Source organism: Heptranchias perlo, chromosome 2, assembly GCF_035084215.1.
Source record: "Heptranchias perlo isolate sHepPer1 chromosome 2, sHepPer1.hap1, whole genome shotgun sequence".
In the NCBI taxonomy this organism is placed as follows: domain Eukaryota; kingdom Metazoa; phylum Chordata; class Chondrichthyes; order Hexanchiformes; family Hexanchidae; genus Heptranchias; species Heptranchias perlo.
Genome location: NC_090326.1, coordinates 36184595 through 36203355, shown reverse-complemented (window position 1 = coordinate 36203355; position 18761 = coordinate 36184595). Strand labels below are relative to the sequence as shown.

The following is an 18761-nucleotide window of genomic DNA, read 5'->3' as shown; positions in this document are numbered from 1 at the left end:
AAGAGTGGCGTTTTTTTTCTGTTAAATTGGAAGATGCAAACCCAATTTACTGTTAAAACAATCACTTTATTCAGTAAAATGCATTAAAAAGTTAAAAATAAACAGGCATGACAATTACTCCCCATTGCTCGACACTGTTTGAACTCCTGACCAGAACAGTATGGTGTCAACATTTTAATGCACTCAATTTTGAGTTCGGAAGTACCTCTGTGCAACCCAAACTGGAAACATATGGCAACTGCACGTAGAAAGCAGTAGATAAGTGAAAAGACTATATAGTGTGCCACGAATGCTTAAAGTGAGAGTGGCCAACTTGTAGCCCTCGGACCACCTGTGTCTCCCCCCATCCTGGAGCCATGGCAGTCTGGCCGTTGATGCCTGGGAAACCCAATTTGTGCTTGTATTTTATATCTGCTGGTTTGTCCTGTCTGACCTTTGTGGGCCAGAAGGTTTAGAAAGGGATAATTACAATACTGTTGCTATGGTGGTGCATCAATCCTCAAATCACATGACACATAGGTTTGCTAGTCTGGGCAAGGTAAGCTACATACACATTCTTGGGAATATGGATTTCCACGTTATAGGCGACTGCCCAGGTGCGCTGGTATGTACCTCAGGTGTCCGCAAAGTGTGCGTTCCAAACAGCATAGCCAATATATCAAATGTTTCAATCATCCTGTAGTTTCACGTTGAGTTACTGTGCAGCATGAGGAAAGTAACCTATCCCAACTATTCCTTCCTCCCTTCATCTGTCCCACCATCATCACTCGCTGTTCAAACAAACAGCTGATCAATAATTCTTATAACTGGCAATATTCCCTCTTAGAGAGGGTCCAGGTTGCAAGAAGCCCTCCCTGTACTTTGAGAAAGCTTTTATCTATTCAATGGACAGTGTACTTGCTGTATATTACAGCATGCATCAAACACCAACAACAATCACAGCAGGTGCAACCATTCCAGAAGCTGTCAGGATAACCTGATTCAGAAACATCGGGGCTTTTGCAAAACCTCAATTAGGAAATAAAGCTCATTAACATGCAGTTTTAAAGGCTATTTTGTCTCCAAAAATAAAAGGTGAAAACCAAGAGTTTAACTCTATCCAGCACATGTAGAACTACCAAAATGTCACATGTATGTTTGCTGCCCAAGTTCTAGTACTTACTGGTGATCATTCCTCCGGTGATGGATGCCAGGAAGCCCACAACTATGGCTATCACCGATATGACTCTGCCCTGCTTGTGTCTTTGAAGCATTACAAACATCAGCAGACCTACAGCACCATGGAGAAAGAGTGAGGAGAAGAGAGCCCAGAGGAAAACCCAGTACCACATCTCTGCGGGAAAAAAAAACAAAATAATTAGGATGTACGAGATACTACTAAAAGAACTCAGACAAACCTTAACGATGCTGACATTTACTAAAAAGACAAGGTACATAAGGCTGTTTAAATTTAAACCTAGCTTGGAGAGTACAGCAAAGCTCCTTTAAAGAAATGAAGCAAACTCCCAGGATTGGCTAGACTTCTCCTTTGCAATCTATAAATAACGAACACATTTTTTTCTATAAAACTTACTGATGATCAAACACGGCACTGCTAACTTGGCCTGTCCTTTAAAGGTCACTGCTCTAAATATGGAAATACAGTTAATTTTAAGCTGGTTGTAAACTGCTCAGGTCATTCATAGAACCATACAGCACAGAAGGAGACCATTTGGCTCATCGTGTCCGTGCCAGCTCTTTGAAAGAACTTTCCAATTAATCCCACTACCCTGCTCTTTCCCCATTGCCCTGCAAATTTTTCCTTTTCAAGTATATATCCAATTGCCTCTGGAAAGTTACTGTTGAATCTGCTTGCATCACCCTTTCAGGCAGTGCATTCCAGATCATCATAACTCTGCACAAATAAATTCTCATTTCCCCCCTGGATTGTTCGCCAATTATCTTATATCTGTGCCCTCTGGTTATCGACCCTCCTGCCAGTGGAATCTTAAAAAGATTGTTTTGTACCTGTAACGATGTGCAGCACCGTGACGTGCAACGCCCAGAGTGCGAGACAGATGAAAGCTGGAAACGTGTATATGCGTACGAGCAGATTTCCTATGACAGTGCTTAAGGTAAGCAAGAGGACATGTTGTTTTACAAGGATAGGATTGTCACACTATTTAATGCACAGTGTATTATTCAATGGGTAAATCTGATCTGTGTCCTTGTAAGGCCCGTAAAGTCTATGTTAAATAACCAAAGTCTTGCCCATTGCAGATAGATAAACATATAAATAATGTTCTCAAATTCTCTGTGCAGACAAAAGAAAGCGCAGGTATTGAAATCATGCTGCGTGGGAGATTAAAAAGGGGCCCTTGTAGCTGGTTTCCCTGTGAAACCTTGCCTCAGAAACTTCTAAAATTCATACCACAGCTGCTTTTGCAATAATTTGCAAAAACAAATAAATACTGTTATAGCCGGGGGACAGACACTGGCAACACTGGTCATGAGGGGTAGATCTCAAGGCAGTAATTGGGGGAGTAGGTGGGGTGTGAAAATGTTGCAAATAACAAAGAACAAGTGGATTGAATAGAGAGAGAGATATGGATCAATCAAGAAGTTGGTCCAACAAATTCCAGGTGCCTTTCAATCTGTATAGCTGCATAGTATCAGACTGAGAGGGGAAATAAGCAATTGGAATATAAGTTAAGTGGTATTAATCTACTGGAACAAACACAGGAAAGGGACCTGGGGGTAACCTTACTGAAACCGTCAGGGCCGTGTACAGCAACATTGAAGAAAACAACCAGGACCTTCAGATATATAGCCAGATGGATCAAGTACAAGTTTTAGTAAGTGATAATGAACTTGTGCAGAGCATTGGTGCAGCCCAACCTACAGTACTGAGGGCAACTAAAAACTGATATTGGCACCGTGCCATGCAAAGCTAGGAGAAGTAGGAATGTTTACACCAGAGGCAGTGAGTAGATATTGTGAAGTGAAGAGTGGATGTACACTAGGACTTCTTCTCAACACTTTTACTCCTCAAGCTGTACTAGATTCAGAAATCAATGCAAGTGGAATGTGATGGCAGGTTAGTGACCCAACTGTTCTTGGCTTAAACCCCACTTCTGGATTGTTTTTCCATATCCACCAAAAAAAAAGCTTTTGTAAGACAAAAGGTGTGAGAACTAGTAAATTTAAAGGTAAGTATAAAGCAGCATAAAACGTTAGGATTAGCAGTATATTGAAACATGAACAGTTATGAAGACTGTTTGTTGTGATCACAGTAAACCTATCATCGCAATTGAGACATCTAGGTCAGAACAAGAGAGTCAGAGAGACAGTGACAATGGGAGACTTGGTGCTTAGGAAAGTGGGTAACCACCCGTGTCACAAGGAAAATGTAAACAAAATGATAAGTTGCCTATATTTGACCAGGCAGGAGAGCTGCTTGACAGAGCAAGTAGAGGTTCAGTGATGGTTGTCCACGTAAAGGTAAATGATATTAGGGAGAAGGATTGAAATGTGAAAATAAGTAGCAAACTGAAAGAGGGGATGAGAAACAGAGAGAAATGATTGAGCATATTTCCAGTGTTAGGTAAGGGGAAGGAGGGTGAAAGCAATGGGAAAATTGAGGAAAAAGTTAAAAACTGGCTAACTGAATGGTGCAAAAGAAACAGATACATAAATCAATAACTCTGATTCTTTTAGGGATAAAGAGACCTAGGCCAGGAATGGTGGGCTGCACCTAAATGGGGCATGTACCAGAAATCTTGTAAGTAACATAGAAGTACCTATTGGGCACTATTTGAACTAGATGGGAAGGGGGTGGGGTTCCATATCCCACATAAGCGACAGAATAATAAGATGGGATTAGAAAAGTGGTGAAAATGCAGCATCATAAAATGCATCACATCACTCAGACAGCAAAAGTGAACAACCAAATAGGGAGGTTAAAGAGGCAAAGAGCAAAACTAGATCTATATTTTGATTGCTTCAGCCATTCATATATAAAAGGTGCACTAGAAGCAATAATGGCATCCAGTAATTGCAATGCTGTAGGAATCAGAGACAAAATCTATGACAATGGAAATGAGTGTAATTTACAAGTAAACGGGGCATTCAGAAGGAAGGGTTGCTTTATATGCAAGGATACCTGGAAAGTTAAGGTAGTCAAAACAGGAATTGCAAGGAACGTTGTGGCAAGGTTCTCTGGTTAGATGAGTTCAATGGTCAAAAGACAAAAACATTTGAGGTTTGCTGGAATTGACCAGACCAAAATACAGAAAATAGCTCAGCAATTTATGACTATTAAAAGATCGAGCGAGAAAAAGTAGCACAGCTAGGAGACTTCAACCAGGGCAACACAAATTGGAAATGCCCAAGTGGAAATAACTTACATGACTGCTTCCTAACTCAAGTGAGTCAAGAAGCCCACAAGGGACTGTGCTCTCCTCAATGTGGTTCTTGTGAGTGGTCAATACACTACACAGGGACTGAACCACTAAGAATAGTGACCTTCGGATAATTACCAGTGGTGCATGAGGGATCTGCAATGACTCGTAGCAGCAGATGCAAAGCAGAATGCCAAAAGAATCTTCCAATATTATAACAGAGGAGGAAGTTAAAAGCCCAAGGGATTTGTATGGAATTGAAACAAGTTTGAACAGGAGGTAGTAAACATACTAAATGATTACTCCTTGGAGGTTTTTAAAACTAGAGGAGGTAGTAATAATATCAAATACACACCATGTATGCTGAAACTTTGACATTGGCAAAGTAGAATATTTTTGCTTAGGCAGATGTTTGATACAGTGGAAATCTACCATACTTGAGAGTCTCCAAAACAAGCTGAGAAACCTAAATGCGTAGAGTTTCCGTTTGTCCGATATGGGCTGTAGAATCTCTCCCCATAGGGACACACACCACACTTTCCAAAGTCAAGAGAGCTCAGGTACGGGCTGGTACAGGTTAGACTCAGGGACACCTTCCCCCTCGTGTAGAGTATTGCTGGCATTTAACTAGCTAAATACTGCATGGCTTAGCAGCCCAGAGCACTGGTAAGCTTCCTGTTGCTCATCAATCAAGATTACGAAAAGAGGAAATAATTCAACTCCCAATTAACATACTATGCCTGATATTAATGGTGAGACGGATTCGGAGCAGGTGGGGGCGATAGCGGGCACGAAACTGGGAAGATTGTGGAACACATGGGAATGTCCGATTTCAACAGGGATGCATCATTATCATTTTACTTACTGGTTTCTCGTCTCCATTGTGCATGAGCAAGCGTGACACAGACCCGCATGACGCGATTTCACCTCGACTATTTAAAGGCCCACTTCAGATGCAATGGAGGAGGAGGTTTGGAGTTTTGTGCTTAGTGTTCAGTTAAGTACAAGGAGAAAAATGAAAGCAAGGAGGGCAAAGGCTGTGCCCAGATTCAATGAGGCGTCCCTTAAAGTACTGTTGGATGCAGTAAGGGGGAAGGAGGAGGTCCCGTTCCCAATGGGGAAAAAAAACCTGCAGCCACAACAAAGGCAGCGTGGCTGGTGGTGGGCCAAGAGGTGAGCAACAGGAGCATTATTATGGGGATTTGGATCCAACGCAGGAAGCATTTTAATGACCTAACCAGGTCAGGAAAGGTGAGCAAAGTTGCAGATTTACCTACATCATGTACTGCACCCCCCTCACTCTGTCTTGTCAGGTGTACTCCATTCACATCAATCCTCACACCCACTTTTCAGCAGCACCCATAGTTCCTTTTCAATGCACTCCCTCACCTTCCCCTTCCTCCAGTCACCACTGTCACTCACCCCAATCCTTATGTAATGTGACACCACCTCAGTCAGCTCTCCAGATTCTCAGCACATGTACTCAAATGGCACTGTCAACACATTCCTCAAATGCATGTTAGTGATGCATCTGCCTCATAGTCACCCTCACTGAATGCACTGCACCCATCGGATGCACAGATGCCTTACAGACACTCATAGATCTGTCGTGCCCCCTTGCAGGAGAACACCAAATACAAGGGTGAGGGAGAGGACCGGAGGCAGACCCCCACAGATCATGGAGTTCACAAATACCGAGCAGACAGCTTTGGAGACAAGTGGCATGTTGCCATCTCTGATGCTCAGGAAGGCTGAGACAGAGGGCGAGTTGCTGCAGGGTGACAGATTTAATCCCTCCGACCCACATCTCCTGCAAGACTAAGTCATCTTGACTTGAATTCAGCACTGAATGAAATTTGATCACCTTAATCATGTGCATTTCAACATTTGTACATCCCCATGACTAAATCATATCCGTCTCTTCTCTCCTCCAAGGCCATCACACGAAGAACAGCAGCCCATGCCTTTTGCCGATGATGATTCTTCAGGAGGAGCAGATTCCTTCTGAGGGTGCACGTCACAGGACATGTGCCAACCAGGCACCAGCACAGATATGAGCATTTCAGAGGGTCCTGTTAGACAGTTGAGAGGGATGTCACTTAGTGAGTCACAGTTCACAAGTGAGCATGAGCAGGGAGTGGTGGCAGGGACAGCCAGGCACACACTCCACAACGTCACAGAGGTTGGAGGAATCCAGGTCAAACACTTGTGGCTTGATGTCGCAGGCCATTGTGAGGATGTCTTCCATGGAGAGAATGGCCCCCTCTTTTGAACTTGAATTGCAGCGCACCAAACAGTCCCTGACGACAGCCATGCAAACTATGAACGGCAACATGTCTACCGCTTTACACAGGATGACAGACATATTAGACGTGGGCTTACAAGGCATCACTGTCCTGCTCCAAACTGTTCTCCGGCAGAGAGGCAGAAGCGATGTGCCACTGGCCCAGGAGAGGGACGATGGCGATAGCGGAGATGAAAGTGGAAACTCCACTCAAAGCATTTGCACGTCTCGAGCGAGAGAGTTAACGAGAGCGGAGTGAGCAGGCGAAAGGCGAGCGCACGAAAGGAGAGAGCGAGTGAGCAAGAAAGGAGAGTGAGCGAGGGGGAAGCGAGAGAAAAGAGAACGAGAGAGAGAAAAAAAAACTTGCATTTATATGGTGCCTTTCATGACCTCATGATGTCTCAAAGCACTTTACAGCCAATGAAGTACTTTTGAAATGTAGTCACTGTTGTGATGTAGGGAATTGTGGGATCCAATTTGTGCACAGCAAGGTCCTACAAACAGCAAAAACCAGATAATCTGTTTTAGTGATGTTGGTTGAGGAATAAACACTGTCCAGGACACCTGCTCTTCTTCGAATAGTCCCGTGGGATCTTTTACGTTCACCCAAGAGGACAGACAGTTTAACGTCGCATCCGAAAGACGGCACCTGACAGTGCAGCACTCCCTCAGTACTGCACCGGAGTGTCAGCCTAGATTATGTGGTCATGTCCCTGGAGTGGGATTTGAACCCACAGCCTTCTGACTCAAGCGAGAATGCTACCACTGAGCCAAGGCTTGCAGCTTCTTTAGTTTAGAAGCTGGAGTAGAAATTGCACGAGAACAATTGGAAGGGAGAAGAATCAAAAGGAGTCGGATATGAGCGACAACCAATAATTGAGGGAAGGATGACTGGAAATAGAAGTGGTTAGAAATAAAATTTGAGATGCCGCCACAAATTTTGCATGAGTGTAGGATAAAAGAAGAGGAAGCAACAGATAAAACCAGTTTGGTTTCAGATGTCCCTATTGCTACTCCTGGTTGTAAATCTTTCATATTGTTTGTTATGTTGATGGAGAGAGAAAAAAAAGCAAAGAAAGCGTTCAGTTTTGGCCCCGCACCTCAGGAAGGATATATTGGCCTTGGAGGGGTGCAGCACAGATTCACCAGAAAGATACCTGGGTTTAGAGGGTTAAATCATGAGGCTAGGTTGCATAAATCTGGCTTGTATTCCATCAAGTAATGGGACTGGAGGAGTGATCTGATCGAGGCATTTAAAATGTTAAAAGGATTTGATAAGGTAGATACAGAGAAACTATTTCCTCTAGAGGGAGAAATCAAGAACAAAGGGATATAATCTTAAAATCAGAGCTAGGCCATTCCAGAGCAAAATTGGGAAGTACTTCTTCAAAATTTGGAACTCTCTCCTCCAAAAGGCTGTGGATGCTGTGTCAATTGTAGCTTTCAAGACTGAGATAGATCGATTTTTGTTAGGTAAGGGTATCAAGGTATATGGAGCAAAGGCAGGAAAATGGAATTGAGGTACAGATCAGCAGTGATCTAAATGAATGGCACAGCAGGCTTGAGGGGCTGAATGGCCTACTCCTGTTCCTACTGCTTTTAAAGCTAATGAGAATGAGAGCAAGCACCAGAGCAACATACACATTCATAGTAAGAGCGATACACAAAGGGTGAGAGAGTTGTCTTTACACCACCTTATCACATATCCCACAAATGTCTCAAAAAACCTCACATGCAAGTTAACTGTGAAACACAGTCGGTATAATGTAAGCAAACAGTGCAGCCATTCTGCACACAGCAAGATCCCACAAACAGCAACAAGCTAAATGAGCAATCTCCTTTTGATGGTGTTGGTCGAATGTCAGCCAGGACGCTGGATTTAAAATGACCGCCTACACTGAATTTCCTTTTATGCATCTCCAACAGCTAGCTCTAATGAATTTTTTTAAAAGGCAAAACCAAACAACCCTAGCAAAATAGAACATGTTAACACAAGCCCTTAAATCAGAAAAATTTAAAACGACCAACAGCATTTCTCCTGCTGCGATGAACCAATGGTTTAGCTGTATAGGTTGCTTACTTTCTCATGTATGTCAAATTGAAGTTGAGCTGCATGCAGGGTTTTTTTTTGGTCAGAATGCTACATTGAAGTTCACTTCTGTACGAGGGAAATGCCCAATTCCAGACAGGAATTACCAGAGATTTCTGCACTTTCCAACTAAAATCTCCATGGTTTTAAAATTACATTTTCTGCACTTTTACCCAACTCTGCTACTAACCTTACGCCAGTAAATTTCTACCATCAATAAAACAAGCACTATGTAAAAGCAAGCTTTATTTGTAATTGTAACTCAATTGCCAGGCCTTACAAACACTCACCCCTACAATATACCAGAGCTGCCCTTTACTCCAATATCCTGCAGCTCTGACACTATATTGTGCCTTTTCTTGTTTCTATGTACTTGACTGTAATATCACTGAGCGCAGACCAGAAATAATAAAAATTCCCTTAGCATTCCCTCCCATGGTCTTTTTCCTTCTCCCTCTCCACCCACCCCCAACTCCATGCCACACACTGAGCACACAGGGTAGGAAGGCAACAAGGATGCATCTACCAGTTAAACCATGATTGTTGACAACATACTACGGGCTAGAAATTGCTGGGAAGTCACGTCATTAGAACACATTAACGGCACTCGCCATTATTAATTTGTTAAAAGTCCAGGAATTTGCGGAGCAAATGAGATACACCATGCATTCCGATTCTCGCCAATCTGCTGCTAGCCTCGCCAAAGCCAATAAAGGTTTGTTCTCACTTTGAGGCTCTCCATTGAACCCTGCTGGATTTACGATGTTATTACAAAATATTCCCACCACAGCCCTTTAGGGCTGGTAATTAATGTTGTAGAGGACCCTGTTCATGACATGATTTATGATCTTGACATGACATTCAACCTTGGAGGCCCATAATGAGACCAGTGAAGCTGTAGAGTCTCACTCCAGCAGATAGTGAATTGTTCCTTGAGGTTTTGTATCTTTTTATGTATCTTGGCAGTATTTTTGTGCCACTCTTGCCATCCACACTCCTGTTAGTGTTGGAAGGCAACAATTTTCAGGACACAAAGCTGTTTTGACACTCAGAAGAGGGTCACTCATTCAAATTAGATAGGTTCCTTTCAGAAAGTAACATTTTGAGATACAGTATACGAGTAATTTGAGATATAACATATGGTAACTGTAGCATGCTTGAGAGGAGAAAGGTAACTTTGGACCTATGATTCCCAAAGCTCCCCACCACTGGGGTTTTCCTTGCATCTGGGTCCGTTGTAAACTAATTGATAGAGATTGATTGCTATGATTAGTCAACAACTCCATTATTATTTTATCATGAGACTATCAGGATGGCTGAAGGCAAACTAGAAGAACCTTTTGTCATCTAGCAATTACTATGAAAGCAGTGAATCTTACAACACCAGGTTATAGTCCAACAATTTTATTTTAAAATCACAAGCTTTCGGAGATTATCTCCTTCGTCAGGTGAGTGAGTGAATGAGAGGTTCTCAAATCGCATATCTTATATTAGGCTGGGACACCATCACACCAATCAAAGGTGTCATTGGTGTTCAGACAGGTTAGCCACGGAAAACAGTAGGTCCCAGTATACTGAATACTGGGACCTACTGTTTTCCGTGGCTAACCTGTCTGAACACCAATGACACCTTTGATTGGTGTGATGGTGTCCCAGCCTAATATAAGATATGCGATTTGAGAACCTCTCATTCACTCACTCACCTGACGAAGGAGATAATCTCCGAAAGCTTGTGATTTTAAAATAAAATTGTTAGACTATAACCTGGTGTTGTAAGATTCCTTACATTTGTCCACCCCAGTCCATCACCGGCATCTCCACATTATGAAAGCAGTGCAATGGCATACCCACTAGTTGTTCCACTGTTGCTGATCAGGATTCAACAGGCCTGCTAGTTCTTTACATCATGGGTCAAGAATGTTTGTACACTTTGTACACCTAACCTGCCATTCACTCATTAACTTCTCAAGGACCAATACAGCAATTCCCAAACACAACCTCTTCTGCTGCTGGTTCTTTTATTTTATTTTTCTTACCAGCGCTTTCAGTCTTTTTTCCCCTCTTAATCCATTCTCTTTATTCCTTTCTCTGTATCTAATTTGACTCTACTCCCTCTTTCGATCTGTTTCTTTCTCTATCATTGATTAAGGAGATAGACCATTGGGCATGACATTCACGAAGTCCCAGATGCACCATTGACATTGCCGCGACATTATTGGATTGGCGTTCCAGCAATTTGCAGCTCAAAAATAGTGCAATGTCAATGGTGACTATAAAAGTCCAACTAATGTTGTTCGCCGCCAAACCCGCCATTGCAGCAATTTCTGGCCCTTCATCTTTCAATTTTGGATGTAACATGCTGATATACTGCATTTTGTTTTTTGGGTGAAGAGGAATAAGTGTTTACTTATCAGGAATGTAATTGCGGAGATATAATTAAATCCAAAGTATCTTTCTGTTTATTTAAACAGTGAACTGTATATAATTATTTCATTGAATAGTGACACAAAATGTATTTCACTCAGATCTTTTTCAATTTCAACCATAATAGTTCTTAGGGAAAGTAGATGTTTAGATATTCATTACTAATAAGATTGGATTCTTTTAATTTCCCTTTCCCCCCACATCATAAAGCAACATTTTTTCCAAACTAGGGTTAACACCCGCTCCAGGTCTCTATATATAGCCATTTGGATAGGTGCAAAAGCAACCTTAGTTGATTAACCATGCCAATTGATGCAGGGCAATACAGATACATAGGAACAGGAGTTGGCCATTCAGCCCCTCGAGCCTGTTCTGCCATTCAATTAAATCGTGGCTAATCTGAGTCTTAACTCCATGTTGGTTCTGTAACCCTTAATACCCTTACCTAACAAAAATCTATCAATCTCAGTTTTGAAATTTTCAACTGACCTCACCTCAAAAGCTTTTTGGAAGAGTTCCATATCTCCACTAACCTTTGTGTGAAGAAGTGCTTCCTGACAGCACCCCTGAACGGCCTAGCTCTAATTTTAAGGTTACGCCTCTTGTTCTGGGCTCCCCCACCTGAGGAAATAGTTTCTCTCTATCTACTCTATCAGATAATTTAATCATTTTAAACACCTCAATTAGATCACCCCTCAATCTTTTATACTCAAGGGAATATTAGCCTACTCTATGTAACATGTCCTTGTAATTTAACCCTTTTAGCCCCGGTATCATTCTGGTGAATCTGTGTTGCACCCCCTACAAGGCCAATATATCCTTCCTGAGCTGCAGTGCCCAGAACTGAATGCAGTACTCCAGGCAGGGTCTCACCAGAGCTCTGTACAGCTGTAACATCACTTCCACCCCTTTGTATTCCAGCCCCCCTGAGATAAAGGCCAAAATTCCATTAGCCTTTTTAATTATTTTTTGTCCCTGTCCACTAGCTTTTTGTGATTTCTGTACTTGGACCCCTAGATCTCTCTACTCCACCATAGTTCCTAGCTTCTCACTATTTAGAAAATACTCTGATCTATCTTTCTTAGGTCCAAAGTGGATGACCTCACATTTTCCTACATTGAACTCCATCTGCCACAGTTTTGCCCACTCACTTAATCTATCAAGGTCCCTTTGCAACTTTCTGCTCTCCCATCTCCACTATTTACTGTGCCACCTAATTTAGTGTCATCAGCAAACTTAGATACACAACTCCCTATTCCTTCATCTAAATTATTTATAATTAGAGTGAAAAGCTGCGGCCTCAGTACAGATCCCTGGGGGACTCCCACTAGTTACATCCTGCCAATTTGAATATATATATCCATTATCCCTACTCTCTGTCTCCTACCTCCTAAATCAATTTTCTATCAAAGCAAATAGGTTGCCTCCAATTCCACGTGCTCTCATTTTTGTTAACAGTCTCTTATTAAATTGTTAAATACCTTCTGGAACTCCATATAAATAACATCCATGAACACTCCCCAATCTACCACATTAGTTACTGGCTCAAAAAATTCAACTAGGTTCGTTAGACATGACTTACCCTTTACAAATCCATGCTGGCTCTCTATAATCAGCTCATATTTGTCCAAATGCTCAGTCACTCTGTCCCTAATAATAGATTCTACTAACTTCCCCACAACTGACATTAGACTAATAGGCCTATAATTTCCTAATCTATCTCTCCCACCCTTCTTAAATAATGGCGTGACAAAGGCAGTTTTCCAATCCAAGGGGACAATCACTGAAACGAGAGTGTTTTGAAAGGTCATGATTAACGCATCAACAATTTCTTCACCTACTTTGTTTAATATTCTGGGCTAAAAACCATCAGGTCCTGGAGATTTGTATATCTTATTTGTTTCTCTATCATCTTTTTTAAAAAACTTATATTGAATCTAGTTAGTTCCTCCCCTTGATTTATTTTTAGTATTCCTTGTATCTGTGATCTTTATCCTTAATTGTGAAAGTAGTTATTTAGTAAGTCTTCCATTTCCTGATTTCCAATTACAGCATCACCTGTATCAGTCATTAAGGGGCCCACATTACTCTTAACCACCCTCTTTCTCTATTTGTAATCATTTTTAGTGTTGTCCTCGATATCCCTCGCAAGTTTAAAATAAAAAACATTTTATGAGTCATAGGTCATTTTTACTATATACAAACAAGAGCAAAAAAAAGTGAGTTACACTCTGATCAGGTTGGAATCTCTCAAATCTGGTCACACTTACCTTCTGGGCACAAATTTCAATCACAACAAAAATGTAGACCGAGCTTTTGATTGCCCCCAATATCTCCTTCTTTGGCTCACTGTCCATTTTCTTGAAGCGCTTTGGGATGTTTTTCTATGTTAGAAATACTATATAAATGCAAGTTATTGAAGTAAAAAAATCTGTCTATATCGCTGTCTGCAAATTTACTTTCGTGGTGTACTTTTAAGAGAAATTGATAAGCCTAAGAGCAAGGGGTTATTCAAAGAATTTTTTAACATCAGGATGTTTAATCTAGTGGCAGGAATATGACGACACTGAAATATAGATCTTTAGTTCATGTACAATAGCTTGTGGTCACAAACTCTACTGTGCAGTAATGTAAAGATTATCTTAAGAGAATTATTGCCATCTGAAAGGAGGGGAGGGAGTGGGGGGGGGGGGGGGGGGGAGAAAGAGTATCAAAGTTAACAAAACACTCATGCTTTTGATGCCCAAATGTAACGAGATATCGTCATCAGGATTGAGAACAGCTTCATTGTACAGAGGGCAGTACAATGCTGTGATGGTCCTTTCCGGGCATTGTGTGGAGAAGAACCCAAGCTGCAATTCATCAAATGAAATCCTGCGACATAAAGCTATTACAGGACAGTGTAACAGGGATTAAGCTGCTTTAAAACAACAGATTCCATTGTATCTTCATAAACTCTTTTCACCATCCCTCTCCCACAAGTGATGCAGTTGTGTTTTTGCCAATTTGTATTCTATTTATAATGTAGAAAGTACAGTATTCCCCATGTCAGTAACATAAATCCCTCTGATCATGTCTGGCCTAATCATGTGGGACGTAACCAGGGACCAAATACAGGCTGCTCATCAAGATATTTCCAGCAGCAAAGAAAAAATACAAAACAATAATAGAAGGTAGAATAAATTCTGCAACCATTTACAAAGTAGTGATGCATTTAGGGGTCGGAGATGATATACATAAGGCACACCAGCTCCTGTGTTTTGCAACAGCTTCTCTACCCTCAACACATCACTTTCATGTAACACACTCAAGATTGTATATTGTCTTATCATACAAAATATATGTTTTAATTACTTGTACAAACTGGCAAAAAGTCATCCAAACCCCTATTCAGATATCAAATTGGACAACACGAAGAGCAACTTGCTGTCTAATAGAAATTGATGACCAGTCACAGATGTTTTAGCTCACTCACATACACATGAAGTACATTTCCCTGTGTTATTTACTTAACAAACATCTACCACCATTCAGTAACCAAGGAATTAAAGCACTCACAACAATCAAAAACACTTGCACACTCTGCTTTTCATCTTACCAATAAACACATAAGTTTAAAGTACACATGCATATAACATGCAAATGAGTATTGAGCTCACATGCCCAAAGATGTTATCTATTACACATTTTTTAATTTACTAATCATAAATGCAATTAGCCACATCTGGACTCCCAATTAGCCACATGCAAATAATGCCTAATGTATTGGACAACACTGCTGTATTACCACAATCATAGAAAGGTTACAACATGGAAGGAGGCCATTCGGCCTATCAAGTCCGCGCCGACCCTATGCAAGAGCAATCCAGCTAGTCCCACTCCCCCGGCCCTTTCCCCGTGGCCATGCAAATTTTTTCCTTTCAAGTACTTATACAGTTCCCTTTTGAAGGCCATGACTGAATCTGCCTCCACCACCCCCTCGGACAGGGCATTCCAGATCCTAACCACTCGCTGAGTAAAAAAGTTTTTCCTCATGTCACTTTTGGTTCTTTTGCCAATCACCTTAAATCTATGTCCTCGTTCTTGACCCTTCCACTAGTAGGAACAGTTTCTCTCTATCTAGACCCTTCATGACTATCAAATCTCCTCGCAACTGTCTCTGTTCCAAGGAGAACAACCCCAGCTTCTCCAGTCTATCCACGTAACTAAAGTCCCTTATCCCTGGGATCATTCTAGTAAATCTCTTCCGCACCCTCTGTAAGGCCCTCACATCTTTCCTGAAGTACGGTGTCCAGAACTGGACACAATACTCCAGTTGTGGCCGAATCAGTGTTTTATAAAGGTTCGTCGTGGCTTCCATACTTTTGTACTCTCTGCCTCTATTTATAAAGCCCAGGATCCCGTATGCTTTTTTAACCGCTTTCTCAACCTGCCCTGCCACCTTCAACGATTTGTGTACATATACCCCCAGATCTCTGTTCCTGTACCCTTTTTAGAGTTGTGCCCTCTAGTTTATATTGCCTCTCCTTGTTCTTCCTACTGAAATGTATCACTTTGCATTTTTCTGCGTTAAATTTCATCTGCCATGTGTCTGCCTATGCTACCAGTCCGTCTATATCCTCTTGAATTCTATCACTATCCACCTCACTGTTTACTACCCTGCCAAGTTTTGTATCATCTGCAAATTTTGAAATTGTGCCCTTTACACCCAAGTCCAAGTCATTAACATATATCAAGAAAAGCAGTGGTCCCAGCACTGACCCCTAGAGAACACCACTACCTCCAGTCCGAAAAACAACCATTCACCACTACCCTCTGCTTCCTGTTCCTTAGCAATTCTGTATCCATGTTGCTTCTGCCCCCTTTATTCCATGGGCCGCAATCTTGATGATAAGCCTACCGTGCCGCACTTTATCAAACGCCTTTTGAAAGTCCATATACACATCAACTGCATTGCCCTCATCTACCCTCTCTACTACCTCATCAAAAAACTTTATCAAGTTAGTTAAACACGATTTGCCTTTAACAAATCCATGCTGGCTTTCCCTAATCAATCCACCCTCTTCCAAGTTACTGTTAATTCTGTCCCAGATTATCATTTCTAAAAATTTCCCCACCATTGAGGTTAAACTGACTGGCCTAAAGTTGCTGGGTTTATCCTTACACCCGTTTTTTAAAACAAGGGTGTAACATTGCAATTCTCCAATTCTCCACCCCCGTATCTACGGATGTTTGGAAGATTATGGCCAGTACCTCTGCAATTTCCTCTGCAATTTCCACCCAATGGAACAAATCCCATTCTACCTTACAATAAAGCCTGAAAATTCAAAGTAAACTTGCAATGAAAGTTATTTTAAACTAAAATACAATATAAAAATTGCACTGCAGTTCTTGAACAACCCCACCTCTTTGCCTAGCTCATCTCAAAGCACTCTGCATAGTGCAAGTGGTTAGTAAATGGCATTTGATTATAATAGTCAATCTGACTACTATGTGATACTGTCACTTGCCAGGGACAAAGAACAATCCCACTAGCAGATTGGTAGCTTGATTTATAATTCATGTTGCAGTATCTTATTTCATTATGTCTTACTCTGTGGGCAATGTAATTAACTCTTTATTCAGTATTGCTCAACAGACTCCCGTTACCTAAAATGCTCATGGGGGGGTGGGAGGGGGAGTTTTTTCTTTAAAAATGTATTGAGAAAACCTTTCCCTCCCCTCCATACAATACAACTCGAGTGTGTTGACCAAAAATTGTTTTATTTTTACCCAACTGATGAGGAAAATATTAAAACAAATATGCATTCTCTCCATTTCAAAAATTTCGATTTTAACCTGGTCGCACGATTAACTTAAAGTCACCTTGCCTCCGAAATCGATAATGTTGGGTTTAATGCATCAGAAGGTTCGTTTCCCCCGCGGGTTTCACACCACCGCGGCCCTCGGCTTTCCAAGTCACAATTAGAAACAATGTTACATTGAACTGCTACATATTGTAACACGCAGACAGCTCGCAACTCGGGCTGTGCGGGAACTCTCCCTGCTGTGAATATGAGCCAGGTATTTATGGGACCGGCCACAACTCACTGGAATTTAATGGGTATTTCTCCCTTCCCTTCAATTTTATTTTATTTTATTCAATCCGAGGCCTGGAGCAGCCAGCATCGACCCCCTCCTCTCAAGTCTTACAGCAGCTGCAATCATTTCCTATCCCGGGTAGCGGCCCCTCTCCCCCCTCCGGTGTCTCTCTTTACCTGTGAAGTGCCGCAGGGTGCCGTGCGCCCACAGGCTCAGGACTTGCTGCACCGTCAAGTTGATGGAGTAGTCGCCGGCGGCCATGGTTGAACGTCCCGCTCGCTGCTGCTGCTGCTGCTGCTGGACGCCGCTTTTACTCGAGGCGGCCGGCATTGGGATGCAGGGTATGGGTGGACGATTACTACTACTGCCGCGGCGCACAGCCAGACTGAGGCGAGGCCGCGGACAGCAGAGATGAACGAGCGCAGCCTCACACCCACATACTCATATAGTTAATCTGTCAGCCAGCGTCGCAAATGGGCGCTGAAGGCATTGCAGTGTCACATCAGCCGGCCTGTCAGGGCTCCCTCCATATTCCTCCAACAGCAAAGCATGACGCCTTTAAGTAAAAGCAAACACTCTTAAAGGGGTTTAGCAATCTTGAAGATAAAATATCTGACGGCCACTTCCACAATCGCTCAATGCACTCTCTTAAAGAGAAAGCGACGTTTAAAGAGGGCTTTGAACGAAATACAGACGAAGGCTGTGAGGATATGTGGAATGAGTAAACGTCAATCATTCCATCAAGCTCCAGTCATTCCCTTTGGGAACGTCGGAAATTACAGAACCAGAAAAAAAATCTCTGCAGCCCATCTGTCCATTCTTAAAAACGAATACCCGTCAATCACCTCAAATACTTATCCAATTCTCCCTTACATTTTTCCTCCACTGCTTGCCTGGGAAGACCAGTCCACATATTCACCACCCTCTGTATAAAGTAGTTAAATCCAAACTCTCTATACACCTTCCCTTTCTAAGCTTGAACCTGTCTCCCCCCCCCCCCCCCCCCCAAGTCCTACAGTTTGCAGCAATCTCGAGCAAATTATCAGGGTTCAATTTGTCTATTCCTTCAGGATCTTGAATACTTGAATCGTGTCTCCCCTGAGTCTTCTGTTCTCCAGTGTAAATAATCTCAGACTCTTCAACCTCTCCTCATAGTTCGGATGCCTTAAGATGAAAATCAGTGTGGTTGCCCTTTTCTGCACTGCCTGTACATCCTTGCTGTCACACAGCAGTCCAAGTGTGGCCATATCATTGTTTGTACAGATATCACCCCTTTGGCTGTACATCCCAAGATCCTGCTAACTTTCATTACTGCTGCTAGTTTCAGTGAGCCAATACCAACAAATCCCTGTCCTGTGCTGTGTCACTGTGTCATGTAGTCTATATCTATTTAGTTTTTATTCCCTCCGTTTGTTTCCCTTCCCTAGTCACATTTGTCCACATTAAATGCTGTTTGCTACTGATCAATCTACCTTCCCAAACTATCCAAATCCCTTTGTATTTG

The 18761-nt window shown here is 42.1% G+C and overlaps 1 protein-coding gene across 1 annotated transcript in view; it reads right to left on the bottom strand.

Moving 5' to 3' along the window:
• tmem170b (transmembrane protein 170B) overlaps window positions 1-17786 on the bottom strand; it is a 43087-nt gene extending 25301 nt beyond the window's left edge. The window contains exons 1-2 of the mRNA XM_068001729.1: window positions 17434-17786; window positions 1163-1333 (exon numbers count right to left, since the gene is read on the bottom strand). Of these exons, the coding sequence (XP_067857830.1) occupies window positions 1163-1333; window positions 17434-17587 (325 nt within the window). The 5' untranslated portion in view covers window positions 17588-17786. The remainder of the gene's footprint in view (window positions 1-1162; window positions 1334-17433) is intronic.
• Window positions 17787-18761: the final 975 nt, after the last annotated feature.